General features: G+C 38.1%; 1 protein-coding gene across 1 annotated transcript in view; it reads left to right on the top strand.

Moving 5' to 3' along the window:
• The window catches only part of usp43a (ubiquitin specific peptidase 43a), a 96,156-nt gene that overhangs the window by 45,219 nt on the left and 34,525 nt on the right, over positions 1 to 16,412 (top strand). The window contains exons 4-6 of the mRNA XM_053331886.1: positions 6,695 to 6,787; positions 10,663 to 10,798; positions 13,315 to 13,459. Of these exons, the coding sequence (XP_053187861.1) occupies positions 6,695 to 6,787; positions 10,663 to 10,798; positions 13,315 to 13,459 (374 nt within the window). The remainder of the gene's footprint in view (positions 1 to 6,694; positions 6,788 to 10,662; positions 10,799 to 13,314; positions 13,460 to 16,412) is intronic.

Raw genomic sequence — 16,412 nt, 5'->3', positions numbered from 1 at the left:
GTTTAAATGAGCCTTTGTCAAAGCTTCCCCCTCCTCCTCCGTCTGTCACTCTCAGTTTGTGGCATCTATTTTTAATGGCCTGGGTGATGTGTGGAAAGCCCCAGCCTCTTTATTTGTCTAGACAAACAAGAGAGTTAACTTTTTTCTCATCACAGTGGCTTTTATATTGATGTCTATTCAATGTGAAAAACTGAGAAATCATAGTTTATGTAATAAGTGTTGTCAGATAGAACTCAGCTTTATAGATCTATTAAAATCACAAAGTAAACTAAAATATACATGCAAGCTAACAAGTCACAGTTTTTTGTAGATACTCAAGTTTAACCAAGAGCCATTAACAATTAACATAAGTACAGCTCAAAACTTTGAAATACTCGACTATATGCAGCAAAGCACAGTAATACATAGATAGATTGCTGAGTTTGAAATGTTCTCACCACCAATCATACATTTTTATACCAGATCCTTTGAAGATTCAAAGCTTCATAAGAAGCATAAGTGCAAACTTTCTCTCATCTTCAAAGATGGTCCGCAGGGGCTTGCCTTTTTCCCCAAAGATGCACACAGGTCAGAGTGTGCTTGAGTTGGCCTCACAGAGGCATCTGTCCGGTCGTACCACGCCACACAGCTGCGGAGCGGCTGCTGAAAATATGGCCAGACATTGACCTTCCTTACTTTGATTTTGAAGCCTTCACCACCCACAGTGCCCCAAACAACACCCCACCCTCCCCATACCACCCAGCCGTCCCTGGCTTTGAAGTAGGAGCTAGCCAGTTAGCGCAGGGCATTACCAAATGGAAGTATGCTTTTGATCTAGTTTTTTTTTTTTGTTTTGCAAACACAAAAGTCGTCTGCAGAGACCCACTTGCTGCCTCACTCCAAGTTATTACATACTGTACAAAAAGTATAAAGCATATTACTCTGGAGTCAAAAATGACCTCAATCACAGTGACAAATATTGATCCAGAACCTCATAATATGTAGGTTTGTGATTGAAGGCAGAGTGAGGGGGCATTATTCACTATCCACTGAGAATCATGATTTTATTAGGGATAATATAAAAGATGTATTACCTTTACCTTCACTTGATTCCAACTAATATTATTCTAATTTATGCTCCTTTTTCCTTTATTGTACTACTCTGTCATACACATTGGGTTTGTTTTCCTGCCTCTTTGCTTGTGCACTTAATAGTCTTGTCATTTGTTGATGGAAAGAGGAAAATAGAAATGAAATGAGGAATGAAAAAAATAGCTTTAAAAAATGACTGCAATGATGTAGCTCTAGTGCTGTATATATGTAGACTATATGTATGTGTATGTGTTGACGACGTATAGCTTGTTTGCCTCAGTCCTATTAGATTTCTGCCCCTCTTGTATCTGTCCATTGCTTAGGAATAAATAAATAACTGTCATGGTAACAGTGTATGAGCCACAGCAGTCCTACAGAGCTGCTGTACACTGGAAGGTCCCAGTGGCTGGCTGGAGAGGAAAAGAGCCCATGCAGTGCAGTGCACAACCTCCCACTCTCCCTACTCTACCCTTTTCCAGTGAGTTCAATGTGAGTGTGTGTGTGCGTGTGTGTGTGTGTGTGTGTGTGTGTGTGTGTGTGTGTGTGTGTGTGTGTGTTAGTGAATAATGGATTGTCTGAATCATATTAGTCCCTAAAGTTTATTGTCAGGGACCCAAACTGTACTTCGATGTTTAGACCACTTATTTAATGGTAGTTTTAGGTACAATTGAATTGAAGATGCAGGAAAAATAAAAAAAATAAAAACATAGAAATGTACAGTAGTCAAATGCATGTAGAAGTCACACTGGGATATTACTACCAAATGCTCCGTGACTGTATTTGCTGTAGTTGACTCAAAATTACCTTATTATTTATGCATATTTAATCTATATTTTTTCAACTCCACTTTGCTACCAGCACTGTGGCTTGCTGACATCATCATCAATCTAAACTGCAGGCTGCTTTGTAATTTGTTGTTCTGCGGTTCACTGTTTTTGGACAGCAGCAAACTCAGATTTAACATGCAATGTGAGCGCAGCCCATTGGGGGAATGGGGAGGGGGGACAATCATGCTCTGGCACGGTACAAGCCAACCGGGCCTAGTGTGAGTAACCCTGTAGACTAGGCACAGGAAGTGCATTGCCTACTCCCGTCTCTTAAAAACAACAATGTATTTGTTTTTTATTTAGCAGGGAAGTGAGATCCGATAACAAGTCGTCACTCATGACATATGTAAGACACATTCTAATGCAAGACTTGAATTGATGTACTTACAGCTGTCTTCTTGTGATCACAACTCCCAAGACACATGGTTAAAGTCAGGTGTGAACAGGGCCAGAGATAGAGGGGTTAGTTACCATCTTTGAATCCAGGTACCGGTGCTTTGAAATGCTACCTTTTCTAAACCTAAGAGGGAGAGTTAATGCTTATGAAAGTGAGGGTGACAAAAAGGTTTGTATGAGATTCAGCATGACTGTATATGATCTGAGTCTCAACACCCCTTGTAGCTGAGTTCATTTCCCCTGACAGGAGACCTCCACTTGAACTCTCTGATAGACACTCTATCAGATGAGTGTCCTCCAATCCAAAGCCAGTGACACATGACTGACTGACTGACTGGCAGACAGAATAAAATTAGCTCACTGAGCTCTCCCTTTCACTTTCAGGCCCAGAAGGAGAATAGTCAACTATTGGAGAATTATGACAATTAATACAGCTCCAAGTTTAATGTGTTTGTGTTGACGTTTTGTTGGTCCTACTTCTTTCTTCTTTCTTTCCTACTTCATAAGGGACCAAAGCTAATATTTTAAGAGCTTGTCAGATGAGCCATCTTACCTCTCACTTCTATGAAAGAAAAATAAGTTTAATGCTTTTCTTGAAATGAAATGAAAATGTCACTTTCCTCTTTAAGGGCAAGTCACAATTTACTGTGCTTCTTACTTGCACAATAATCATTTGTTCACCTCTAGAGAACTGACAATTGATCTAATCATGACAAACAGGACTGTGATGGTTATGTGTACTTTTCATTTAATGGAATACACCTGAAGCTTACTGTGGATTGTATAGTGATGTTTTGCAATGTTGTTAATTCAGCCAGGTGCAATGAATACATATTCTGTACCATACCAACAACAGAACATTCATCATTTATTATAGGCCTGGTGGGATTTAATGAGTAAAATGTTTTTTGACTCATCAGGGTACTAATGATTCTGGAGGTGTTGTTTGATGTGTGTTTCCTGTCTGTTTTGCAGTTCCTAGCTGGAAAGCATGTTCCTCCTGGTAAGATCAGGAAGATTTCTCTGTGGTATGAGGATGTGCTTTTTGCATCAGCAAGAGAAACTAGATTAAAGTGTCAGTATATTCTTGGACTTATTTTCACAGGCTGATTGGTCAGAATTAATAGTCAGATGAAACTAATTAGCAATTATTAACATTTCATTGACTTATTTCCACCATATTAAGTTACTATGGCAAATGTGTTAGCAATCAGTTGTCTATTTACATATCCAGCAGGCACTGTGCAACACTAAGGTTTGCATGGAGTACAATACAATAATCTGTTATTGCCAACTCCTCAGGAAAATATCTGTGCATCAGTTGCTAAATGAGTTACTTACTTTTCCTGACTGCCTTTTGATGCTTGGCAGGTAATATCCAGTGAATTTATCAGAGCATGATGTGAGAAAATGAACCAGACAGTAAAGTTGCAGTGATCAAAACAATGAACTGGAAGATCCTAAAATGCCCTGCTGGTGGGAACAGCAGAGTCGGATGATCATTCTCTGTATGTTTGTTTATATAGAGTAAGTCCCCCCTTTCACATTGCACTCAGTTCATTGGTTGCTGTTAATATAAGCATTTTGAATAGTGCAATTATAAATGAGGCGTTCAACCTTTATGAGAGGAATGTCCCACTGAAAGCAATGTCAGTTTTTCTTGTGTATTTTTTAATTCCGTGTAAATACCAGCAACACATTCTATCTAGTTGTTTTTGGTCTGCATCTCCTCCTGAGCCCAGACCTCCATCCATCACTGTCTGGATCTGTCAGCTGACACTATTAACACCTTGAAGAAGGTCAAGACTGCAGTGACTAAACCATCAGGTTTCTTTGAGAAGAACATTTTTTGTTGGCTACCTATGGGACTGCAGCTGTGACCAGAATTATTGTTGATGTGGAAGAGATGTTTTTTTACCCCACATTTTAAGTGTTTATTCAAGATAGTGTGCAAACTTTGCCATTCTTTATATCTTTTTTTTTTTTTTTTTTTTTTTACTTGTGATTGACACGTGTTGAATCACATGGTACAGTGACAATGCTTCATCGCTCCATTAAATCACAAGTACACATCAATTACAATGCATTACCTCACAGTTAATTTAGCCACTTGATTGTTAAGTTAAGGCTCAGCTGCAAAATGGCTTTGAATTTAAACTAGTTGGCCATTCCCTCAGATTTTCCACTCTTTTTATTTGAGGAAATCCTAACTACAAATACACTAGAAATCTTTTTAGATGGATGGAAATGTTTTACTTTTGTTAAATAAACTTAATTTGTAGCAAACCTTGCAACTCTGACATCAGCTCATTCCTGACTTCATAACATAATAAACCATATACTGTAAAGTTATATATGTTTCATATCTTATAACATCCTGATCTAGTTTGTGCTGTGTACTTTGCAACATCAACAACACTGTCTCCTGTATCGTGCTGCAAAGCTTCTCAATTTAGAATAACTGTAACTTGAATCAGGTAACATGACACTGCATAATGTTTAGAGATGCTGCTGGTGTGGAGTGTTGTTTTTGTAGCTCCGAGCAGAACGGAGGGAGAGTAGCTCAACTTTCTCTATGATAAATAAAAGTAGCTGCTGGTGAGCTGTGCATGTGTGTGTTTGTGGTGGAGCTCCATGTATCTGGTGTAAACTAAAGAGTTGGTGGTCTTTAGTTTGACATCTGAATCTTGTACACAAGTACAATCCTTGCTTCCTGTCTATCACACACACACACATATGTCATCAGCAGGAATACTTATCTCATATTCTCCACCAGACTGGAAACACTGTCAGCCTCCCCACAAGCTTTTTTAGTTTGTGTGTGTGAGGGTGTTTCTGCATGGTGAATTTCAGTGTAAGTAAGTGCAGTTTCTTGGGTGTGCACAGCATTGTGTGTGTGTGTGTGTGTGTGTGTGTGTGTGTGTGTGTGCCTATGGCTGAGTACAACCTGACAGTCTGCTTTACTGAGTACAAAACTGGCATCATTAGTGTGCCTGTGACTGTCTGCCACGGAACACTGGATGCAACATTGACAGCGAGGAAATGTGGAGTTTGAAAACTGTTGTATTATTTCCAGCATATACTTTAGTTTGTATCTCCACAAACTTGGATACAGCTCAACTGCCAGAAATAAGATGAAGCAAGCATATTTTACAGACCTGCAATTATTAATCAATTCATTGATCCACAAAAATAGTGTGACTATTTCAAGCTTTTTTGTGTCCAGTTTGGAGTGATTTGATTTAATATTCATTATGACGACGTAGGTATTGTGGTATGTTTAAAATATGATGTTGGCTGCATCTTTTGTATCTATACAGTCTATACAGTCAGACTTTATTGTGTTCTGAGTTTCAAATATGAAATCCTCATGAGGTCACTATGTGGCTTTGAAAACTGTTTTGCTGCAGTTTCTTTCAGATAGTGGACTGCAGGTTGGGATCCTCAGTTTCTCTATCCTTCTGTCATTCCTCCGCTCTGATCTGCTCACTCTCGGCTGGTGGCTCAAAGACCTTGACAGTTCCTGTTGGTGTCTTTTTCTCTGTCAGCTTTGCTTTCTAGATTTTGTCAGCTCGACTGTCCTGCCTCCAACCTTCTGTTCATTTTTAATCTGTCCTCCCACTGAGGCCTGCACTTTGTTGTCTTTCTCTTCATCTCTGTCTTTGCTCTCCACTTTTGTTTCCCCTGCCTTTTCAACCTGTGCCATGGCTGCTGTCCTTCTTTGTTCCTTTAACTGTTTATCTTCACCATCACCACCTTTTAAACATGCCCAATCCACCTTTCATCTTTTATCTTTCCTTGCCCCTTTCTTCTCTATTTCTTCTCTTCTCCAGCTCATTTGCATTTTTCATTTACTGCAGTCATCTAGTCTGCCTAAGTTAGTAATTTTATGCTAAAACTCTGAACAGCATCCCACTTCTGTTGCTTTGTTGCCCTCTTCTCAGCAGCAGATTAGTCCAGATGGCCTGTTTCAGTGCTTAGTATTCACCACTGTCCATATGGAATATTCACAATGGATTTTTCTGTTGCTGCATACAGTACAGTTTATTTCTACTGCTCAGTTATTCCATATTCAAGATAGATATGATGTGATGTGATAACTGTTGGTCCATCAGGCTGACAGTGTGTATGTAGTCAAGGTGTAAAGTTGAAAGAGCTTTTTTTCTTCTAATAGCCATTGTCTTTGAAATATTTAAAGGATGTATGAGCTTCGTGACTGCTATGGGCTGATGCAGAAATAGACTGAAATGGTTTAAAGCAGGATGATAATGGGAAATGAGAATTATTATGTCATAATATTCCGTCATTGAAATTAGAATATATGTTGGTCCAAGATCATATTTAATTGAAAGAAAAAATGTGAAATCAAGATTTTCATTGGTGTTTCTCTGTCCCTCCAGGTCTTCTCTGACGTGCCCTCATTGCCTTAAGCAGAGCAACACCTTCGACCCGTTTCTATGTATCTCCCTGCCTATCCCCCTACGACAAACCAGGTGATGTACAATATACATGACATATTCATTAGATCAACTAATATGACCTTTGCTGTTTATGTTATTATAGGCCAGTGTGTTAAGATAATAACTCACTTACATGACCAGTTTAAGCTTAATGACATGTTGTACCTCTTGAACTAATGAAGTAAATGTATTACTGCAGTTTTTAGTCATTTTTCAATTGTTTTAACTTCAGCTGATGAATGATATGGTTTAATATGTACCTGATGTGGGTTAAATCTCGTGTAAGCCCTAGCGCATACCCACAAATGTTTTGGCATGCAAAAGCTTAACTTAGCTCCTGGGTAGTTGACACTGTGGTCACCTGATATCAATGATATGGATATGTTCATCCAGATTACCAATTTAGCATAGATATTGCCTCAATGAGTAAGATGAACAATATCTCTATCATAAAAGATGCACTGTAAAAGCAAACATTTCAAAAGGAAAAAGAACTAGACAAACACATGCATAGCTGCACACTTGCTGTACACACAGAGCTTTTGGCCATGGTCATATCAAAGTGATAAATGTTTGCCATCAAAAATCCCTGACCAAACACTTTCTTTGCTGTTTCCATTTTTAACCACACCTGAAGCTGCATGTCAGCAAGGTCCCCTCTGTTAGACAGTACGACTTTGACATATGAATGGAAAGATAGAGGGAGAACAAGAGAGGATATGCACAAAGAACTTTTTCAAAATGTTGACAATAAAGGTGCAAATAGAGGGAGAGTGTGTTATGCCCATACTAGATCTAGACTGATAAATTGGCTGGATAGATATATCAGCCACTAGTACCTTTGTGTAGATATATTGTATTGGTGTAGATGTTGGCTAGTCAGACTTTGTAGTTCAGAATTGCCAGTTGTTTAAGGTCACAAAAACTCTCTGTGTTACAAAGTTGTCCACCAGAGAACCCCAACAAGTTGTACCATGCAATAAATAAACCAATTTTGGGATTTTCAATCAGTAATGTTTGAGAGAAGAGAGACTACCAGCATTTTCATTTTTAAATGTCAAATACTAATATCAGTATTGACATAACAATGTGACACTGTGGCTTTAAATTTCTTTGGGCTTCAGCAATCCATTTCTGGTTGCTATCAAAATCAATTCCCCTATGTTATCCTCCTTTTCTGCCCGTATATCAAGGCATTCCATAAAAACAGCTATAAAATATGTTTGAAAGACACAACAAAAACAACAAAAATCTATTAAATTTCAGCCTAATCCCATCTCACAATTTCCCTACATTCACTGCTCAATGAATCCTGCTATCTCCAAATATACAGATGCCGCTGCTCTGCAAACTCACTGCATGGCCACCACAGAGCTAACCCTCAACTCATTATTGTTACGCGTGTTCTCTGACAGTGTGTGGTCTATCTCTGCAGTTGCCTGAGCCCAGCACAGGGAGAAATTCATTCAAGCTCAGTGTGGACTGGCTGCTGGCCCCACACTGACCTGACTTGCACGCACAAACACACACTGCCCTCATTGCTCCGTCCTGCTGCAGTAGTATCCCACCAGAATGCCTGATAAGTCTGAAGCCACCAGAGACACAGCAGGGTCTGGTTGGCAGCGTGGCATCAAGGTCTGGGTGCTACAGATAATGCCAGTATGGCAGAGAAAAGCAGAACAGCAGTATGTTTGAGTGTTTTCTCCCAAATTAACCTTACATAGTCAGTCTCAGCATCATTATTTCAAAGGTTAATATTCCTGAAACTATTTAAAATATCTACTAAAGTGGTAAAACCTTTGTACGATGCTTGTTAGTTACTGGTCAGTGAGTAATTTAGCAACGCAAACTAAGGGCGTATGTTTCATTGAGCCTTTGTATTGCCTTCTGGGTGGGTACAGTAGGCTAGGTCAACATGGTTATCCAAGCTTATGGAGTATTTGATGATTGCATGTAGCCTGTACTAATAACTGCTAATACACTTTAACAAAGACCTGAACAAACTAACCGCAAACATTATGTACAAAACCAAATTAATACACTGACCACAGAAGGTGCTTCCATGGTAAAGCTCAGCAGCAGACTGCAGGATTAAGATCACATTCAGCAGAATGATACATTAATTCTGTGCTCGACTTTACTCAAACAAGTAATAATAAGTGCCATACTGTTGGTTTTATATGTTTTAGTGTCATTTAACCAATTTAACCATAATCTGATCTAACATGTGCCAAAGATTAATTTTTTAAATGTCACTCATTTTTTAAATGTCACTCATTCATCTTACAATATGCAGAGAACTTTATTTTTGACAGATATGTTATCCAGTTAGAAATGTGGATGTTTTTATTGCACAGGGCAGCCTTTTGTAATGCAAGAAGAAGTGCATGCCCTTATTTCCATCTATTTTTTGTCATTGTGTGTCTTCTGTTTCATTTTCCAACATCTGTGAATGCAAATTATTTCACTAGACATTTCTTACACTAAATCTCAGATGTCTGAGTTTTCAATCAGTATCCAAATACACATTTCCATATGCTACTGCTGTTAAATACATATTTAAAAAACACCTAGTATAACATTCACTTTGAGGGATTAAACTGAAGTTTAAAGTCTTAAATAAAACATTATCATCCATATTTGTTTCAGTTAGTTAAAACAGGTTTACAGGTTTGTGCAAATAGTCCAGGAATAGGAAATATATATGGTTGCACACAGAAACTCTGCAATAGCATTTTATGCAAGTTGAGCAGAATCATGGCACTCGCTGGGTCTTTTTTTAAGACCCTTTTAATCTTTTGAGGCAGAAGAATCTGTTCACTGATAGAAACTATCAGGCTTTAAACCAGCAGGAGGCTGGAAGTCTGCAAAAAATCCTGCTTTGGAAGCTGACATCTCTATTTCCTGTTCCTCTTCTGTTCCTCTCAAGTGTCATCCCACACCTCTCATCCCGTTTCATTTCACATCTCGGCATCTCATTTCAGAGCATCTAACAATGTAAACAAAACAGCTGCTCAGACACTCTGCCGTCTGCCCTGTCAGCCTCCCCACTGCTAACACATTACTCACCTGAATAATGCATGATGGGAAACAGGAAATGAAAGTGTCAGCGATTACACTGTCTTCAACCCAAATGAGATGGCGTGACCTTACTCTTCTACCTATTTCTGTCTTTACTTGACCTTTCTCCCTCATCTGCCCTTGTGTCTGTTATCTTTCTCATCAGACTCACTTACAGATCCAGTCATCTATGTATTTCACTCCCTATTACTTCTCCATTTCTCAGTCCATATCCTTATTCATCGCCATCCCAACTTCTACAGGAAGTGATCAATTTGCTGTAAATCAGACATTTCCCAGGACACAGCAGCTTCCTGTGGGACCAACACTAATATGCTGATTTAGCTTAGCATGTCCAGTCAAGCATGAATCTACACACACACACCAGAGAGAAATGAAACTAAGGAAATATTTGAAAATAGTTAAATTGCTTCAGATATTAAGTCAAACCCAGACAAATCTAATTGATATTATTGTCACAGGAAATCTTTTCCCTTAACATATTAAACATTAAAAAGCTCAACAGTACATTTCATTTTATTGAGTGTGTTGTTTTGCTGTTTGGCTGAAAAGGAATTTATATACAGTATGTCTCTTCAACAAACTAACAACATTATTTATTTCGCCCCTGTCATTCCTGAAATCTGCATAATTAGCACTACATCACACATATGGCATGACTTTTCAAATGCCAATATGCCAGTTTGGAATCTGTAAACCTGCAAAATCAGATCTTAGCTATAACATGTCATCTGTATTCCTCTCTCTGGCTTTCAATCCCTTCCCTCCCTTACACTTGCACATACATAAATACAAGCTTCCTCAATCCCCCTCTATTTGCCCTACAGGTCGATGTGTGTGACCCTGGTGTTCAGTACAAAGGGTCAGAGGTATCTTCGGGTGGGGCTGGCTGTACCTCTCTTTGGTTCCTTGTCCTGCCTGAGAGCCATGGTAGCAGAGGAGGGCAAAATCTCTCCAGACCAGGTATACACACACACACACACACACACACACACACACACACACACACACATTGAGCTTTTCAGCCAGATGCTTCATGATTGGTCAGCAAAATATAAATGCCGCTTTTTTGCTTCCTTTGTTGAAGTGAGAGAATCAATTGATAGAATGCACCAAAAAATATATCAGAAAATATTATTCACATGCCACAAAGAAAGACCTTTACCTACTACAATTTGATTGGTTGCTTAACATGTTGGAAAAGCATTTGAAGCAACATTAAAATAGTTTGAAACTGAAACGATCTGATGAAACACACACATACTAAACTGATTATTTAAAGTGCATCTACAGTAAAGGTCCTGTATACACACACTTGTATTTTCAGTGACTCCAGTTCATTAGATCTCTGTTTCGGTGTCACCAGACTCAGCATAGTCATTTATATGTCCCAACTCAACAGGTGAAAATGGAGCATGAGGGAGATGTCAGTCAAGCAGAGATAACACACCCACACAGTCCTAAGAATAATAACCCTTGTGTAGGTAGACTGCTGTGTATGGACTTTAATGACATCTTTTTTTTTGTATAACCCAGGTTTCTTTTTTAGTCTTTATTTTCAATCCTGCTACATATACAGGACATGTAGAGGATTGAAATGGTGTTTTTCTCAGACCCACAGTAAAGTAGACAACAATAAAAAAAAAAAAAAAAAAAAAACAACAACAATAATGCAAACAAAAAAGTAAAACTTTAAACTACTGTAAAGCTTCAAGTACTAACAGTAGGGGCCTCTCAATGGTGATAATATCCTATTTACATCATTAAATACTGAGCTGCAAAGATAATCAGTATCTTTGCATTTTAGAATGCTGATGGGACCTCATAAACAATTACAAGGGCAGTTCTGTGAAATTTTAATGGGCATTTTCAAATTTTTCTGGAATTTAGCAGGCTAAACAATCAAGAAATAAGAAATAGATAGCATTAGTAGCTGTTAGGTGCAACCTTGGCTTACTGGCACACCTAATTGGAGTGGACCACCCTAAATATTAATTACCTGTGCTTGTCCTCCTTTTCTTCAATTATTTTTAAGTGAAAAAAGTAGGGGAGTGCACCCAAAATGCCTCCTGTATTACTGTGGTAAATGCAGTAGACTTTTAGATAAGTAGTTTAGATCGTATTGTTAAACACTAGACTTGTATAAAACCTGAATGAATATTTGTATGGTTTCCTTTATTCACTCCAGTCAAGGGAAGTTTTTTTGTCCCCAGTTTGCAGCAATAAAGTTAGTGAATAAAACATTTTCAGAAATGGTAAGGATAATGGAACGAACTGCTAAAATAAAATTAAAAGAAAACGAAAAACCCATAAATGCATGCGCACACTTAAAATGTTGCCAACAGGAGAAAGGGTAAAGGAAAAGGTTTCAGAGAGTTGCATGTTCATCAACACATGATGAATAATGTGTCTAAGCCTGGGTCACAGCAGGAGAGCAGAAGAGCAGCAAAAATGCAAATGTGCCATGAAATGAAAAATCATGGTTCATGAGTACATTGTTACATACCTGTATTTTAAAAATGCATTTTGTGCCATAACTATAAGCCCCATAAAATATTATTGTTTATTGAAAACAGATGGCAGAACAGTAAACATAGATACACAATAATAAAACATAAAACAAAAAATAGCCTACAGGCAGAGAAGAAAGAACTATAGAGAGTCTCATTGATAAAGTATGGATAATAAATGAGTTGAGTGATGCTCTCTCATTCCGCTCATCTTTTTTCTTGTTTCCTGATAATGAAAGTTTAATATTCTTTGAGCACAAACGTGACACATTATCATAATTTAAGACACTTGCCAGCCAATCAGACAAACCTATCTAACTTGATCAAGGAATAATAACACTCGAAATAAAGACTTGTTCATTTGCACTTTATTTAGCAGTATGCTGCTTTCTGTTTTACTGTCAGTGGTCTGAAGGTCTTGATTTAAACAAGAAACTAAGGAATTCACATCTCTGGTAGATACAAATTTAGACATTCTAAAAAGAAATGAGTCCTTGATATTATTCCCTCTGCAAAAATCTGCATCTTAACTTTTTTTTCAGTTGCCAAGTTATGGTCTCTGATTTTGTGCTTGTTTGAGAAATGTCTTTTAGTCTTCTGAAGTTGCTTCATAGGATTTATTTCGAGAGATTTTAAGAAGCAACTTTTAGGATTTGCCTTAATGTCTGCAAGCTGATTAGAAATGTATTTCATTGTATTTTATCTTTCAATTTCCCTATATACAGTATCATTGTGGGTTTATTTAAGTGAGTCATACTATACATCTTCACAGCATGTTATCCCAGACTGTCAGCACCATGATGTTCTTGCTTTTAGTTAAATGAATACTAATTCTTCTAATTAATTCTTTATAGTCCCTTGTGGGAAAGTTTGGTTTAAAGGGTTAGAAAAAAATCCTGGTCCAGCTCTGCAAAGATGACTATAGACACATAATGATTTAATGTGATGTTTCTCTCACACTCTCTGCAGGTCATCTTATCAGAGTTGTACTCCACGGGTTTCCAGCGTTCCTTCGCAGATGACGATGACTTGACAACAATCGCTGATAGCGACGTCATTTACGCCTTCCAGGCTCCGCTCCTCCACGGTCGTGGAGGCTCTGCACCACACTCAGGTATCCATAGAGACAGCTGGGATGTCCCTCAAAACACCATCAACACATGACTTCCCACGCTTATTTGGCAACTCTGGTCATTCGTCAATTCTAGTTTTCTCCTGTTGAACCGCCTGTTGAACTCTTCCTCACACGTATATATTTCTTCACATTCAGGGAGCCCTTACAATTCATTAATTAGAGTGTTTTTATCACAGGCATACATTTTACTTCAAAGAGGGGAAGGTCCAGTATTTGCAATGTGCGGAATATTCCTCCTTTCATTCATGATAGCACCCAAACAAATTAAAATTAACATCCGAATGCCAACCTGATGTATCACATCATCTCAAAACCCTGAGAAACATTTCACCTGGATGAGCTGCCACAAATAATGGACCTAAGACACTGAGAAATCATTAGATTGTGGCAAGTAAGAACAGTTTCACTGTAGTCTCCAAAATGAACACTATAGATCTTTGTTGAATATTGTCACAATAATGGAGATGGAGCATGTACAATGCTGTGGTTTAAATGTCTAAATGTAGACTTAAATATGTGTAAGACAGCAGTTTAATTAATCTAACTTACAGGCCCAGTTATTATTTTCAATCTGTTCAAATGAAAATGTACTTGTGTGGTGGGAAATAGCATGTGAGGGGTTGTAAGTATAAATTGTGGGGGCTAATATGGCTAGTGGGCAAATAATACCAGTCCACAATGTTGTATTACCATTTGTTAATAAGCACTTACAGTAATAACCTCTGTTGATGTCTTTTACTTATTACATACTGTACATTTTTAGCTTTTATTCATGCCAGCTGCTTACTGGAGGAACATCCTGCAAAATCATTTTCTACATAGTCAGGAGAAGCGTAACACAGGATTTAAAACTTATTTAACTTTTTTCCAGTGTCCATTTTTGACAGTAGCAGTTTGGGAAACTTCAGCATATCATATCTAATTATGGAATTGGTGAGAAAAATGATACGGTTGGTTCCAGGTGCTTAGATAACTTCCAGTGGAGCTATTGAAACATGGGCAAGCTTAATCGCCATGCTGTGGATGGATGGGAGTCAGACTGTGACATTTAACATTCAGTGAGTAATGAGTGATTAAGTGAATAAAAATCTGTTTTATATTTCATCAGTGAGGTAGCCTTCCCCCTGAATTGCATTACTTTTTACATTACTTTCGCTCCATCACTGTTTCTACATTGCTGAGGTCTATCAAGGCTGTAGAGCTTTCTTATAATACCAGCAACACTATTCTGCTTTGTCTCTGTGAGGTAATTCACATCTATCAACTTAAAAAATGAGACCTTCCCCAACTTTCTCAGTTGTCTCTAACAGCCTGCAGACTGATTTCTATGTGAAGGGTTGATATTTCTGCTAAAATGCAAAGTTTATGATGTTTTTGTGCACTCTCAAGGTCATTAACTCTTTCATGCTAACCAATAAAATCTGCACCACCAAAACAAAACCTGTGCTAAATTATACAATTAGAAATACCCTGCAGATATTAGCTCTCCAGCCTTGTTACCCACAAGGTTGGCTGGTGGCTATAGCTGCCTAACCTTGCCAGCTATCACTGTTTCTACTACAGGATAGAACCTTGTTTTTTAAAGAGTTTGAGACAACCTGCTGCCTCTGTCAACCACCACACATTTCACAACAAATGCACAGCTTGTTCTCTGGCCACCTCTAGCTGGACATACCAGTAGGTAAACTATCCGTGTTTACTATTGCAGTAAACAAAGTTGGGGGTTTGCTGGTTGAATTTAGGGAGTTGATTAAAGCATTTCTTGTGTGTTAAGTGGTTTGGATTGGCCCTCATATTTATTAAAAAACATTTTTACATGTAGAGCCTTTAACAGATCAATGGCTCAGTCCGAAAGAGACTTAATTGAGTGATATCACTGTGAGTGTGAGGTCCTTTATAGCAGTAGTCTTTGGGGCTTGCCACTTAGGTCAGCTGAGGTTAGTTTTTGTACACCAACCTACTGTTGAATGAAGCCCTTATAGGGGTTTTTGTTACCCCCAGAAGAAGAATGACATCAATAATTCATTTCTATTCTCAAAGTGCTCATGAAAGATTAAACCGCTTCACTTTCTCAACAGGAGGCATTTTCTATTGTCACTTCAGTGCTAAGAGAGAGAGAGCACATACACTGTGCTTGTGTGTGCAAAAACACATATCAACTGTGATAGTCAAGTAGGTAATAAATTAGAGTTACTCTGGAGAGTCTCATAAATACATGACCCTCAAGGAAAAACCTTAAACATTACACACACACACACACACACACACACACACACACACACACACACACACACACACACGCACGCACTTACACCGGTAATGATCCGCACTGCTCACTGGCAAATGTTATTTCCATTCTTTCGAGCAATCTGATGAAAATGATGAATGGTCTTAATCTCTGAATAATTTATAAGATAACAGCAGACCAGATTCTAGGATATCATCACTTAATTCTGGCAGATTTATGTCATGTTTCATAATGTATGCCATTTGAATTTACACACTTAGTACAGCAGAGACCACACTGTGGCATTATGGAGTTAAAGGAAAGTGTATGGCAGCATTTTTTGCATGATTTTGTCTTCTTTGTAAAGAGGACAGTCTATTGGAAAAGTATTTAAACAAAATAACTCAACAGGCTGTTTTGTTTTTTTTCTGTGGTATTGAAGCATTTTATTTTGTTGCATTTTTGTTTGTAGTGTATTTTGGTTTGACTACTCAGTTTCTCAGTTTCTCAATTAATTGATAATAATCATTTCTCATCATACCTCGTTGGTCAACTGTTGTTGGTAGTTCATCAAGACCAGATAAACTTATATCTGCAGCTACCAGTTCTTGTCAACTGGCTATTTTTATGTGTAATATATTCCTTGCAGTAAGACTTATGTAAATAATTCAGGAAATCAACAATCCGTGAACTCCTTTTTGGGCT

The sequence above is a fragment of the Scomber japonicus genome, chromosome 2 (assembly GCF_027409825.1).
Source record: "Scomber japonicus isolate fScoJap1 chromosome 2, fScoJap1.pri, whole genome shotgun sequence".
NCBI lineage: Eukaryota > Metazoa > Chordata > Actinopteri > Scombriformes > Scombridae > Scomber > Scomber japonicus.
This window is presented reverse-complemented; position numbering and strand designations above follow the sequence as displayed.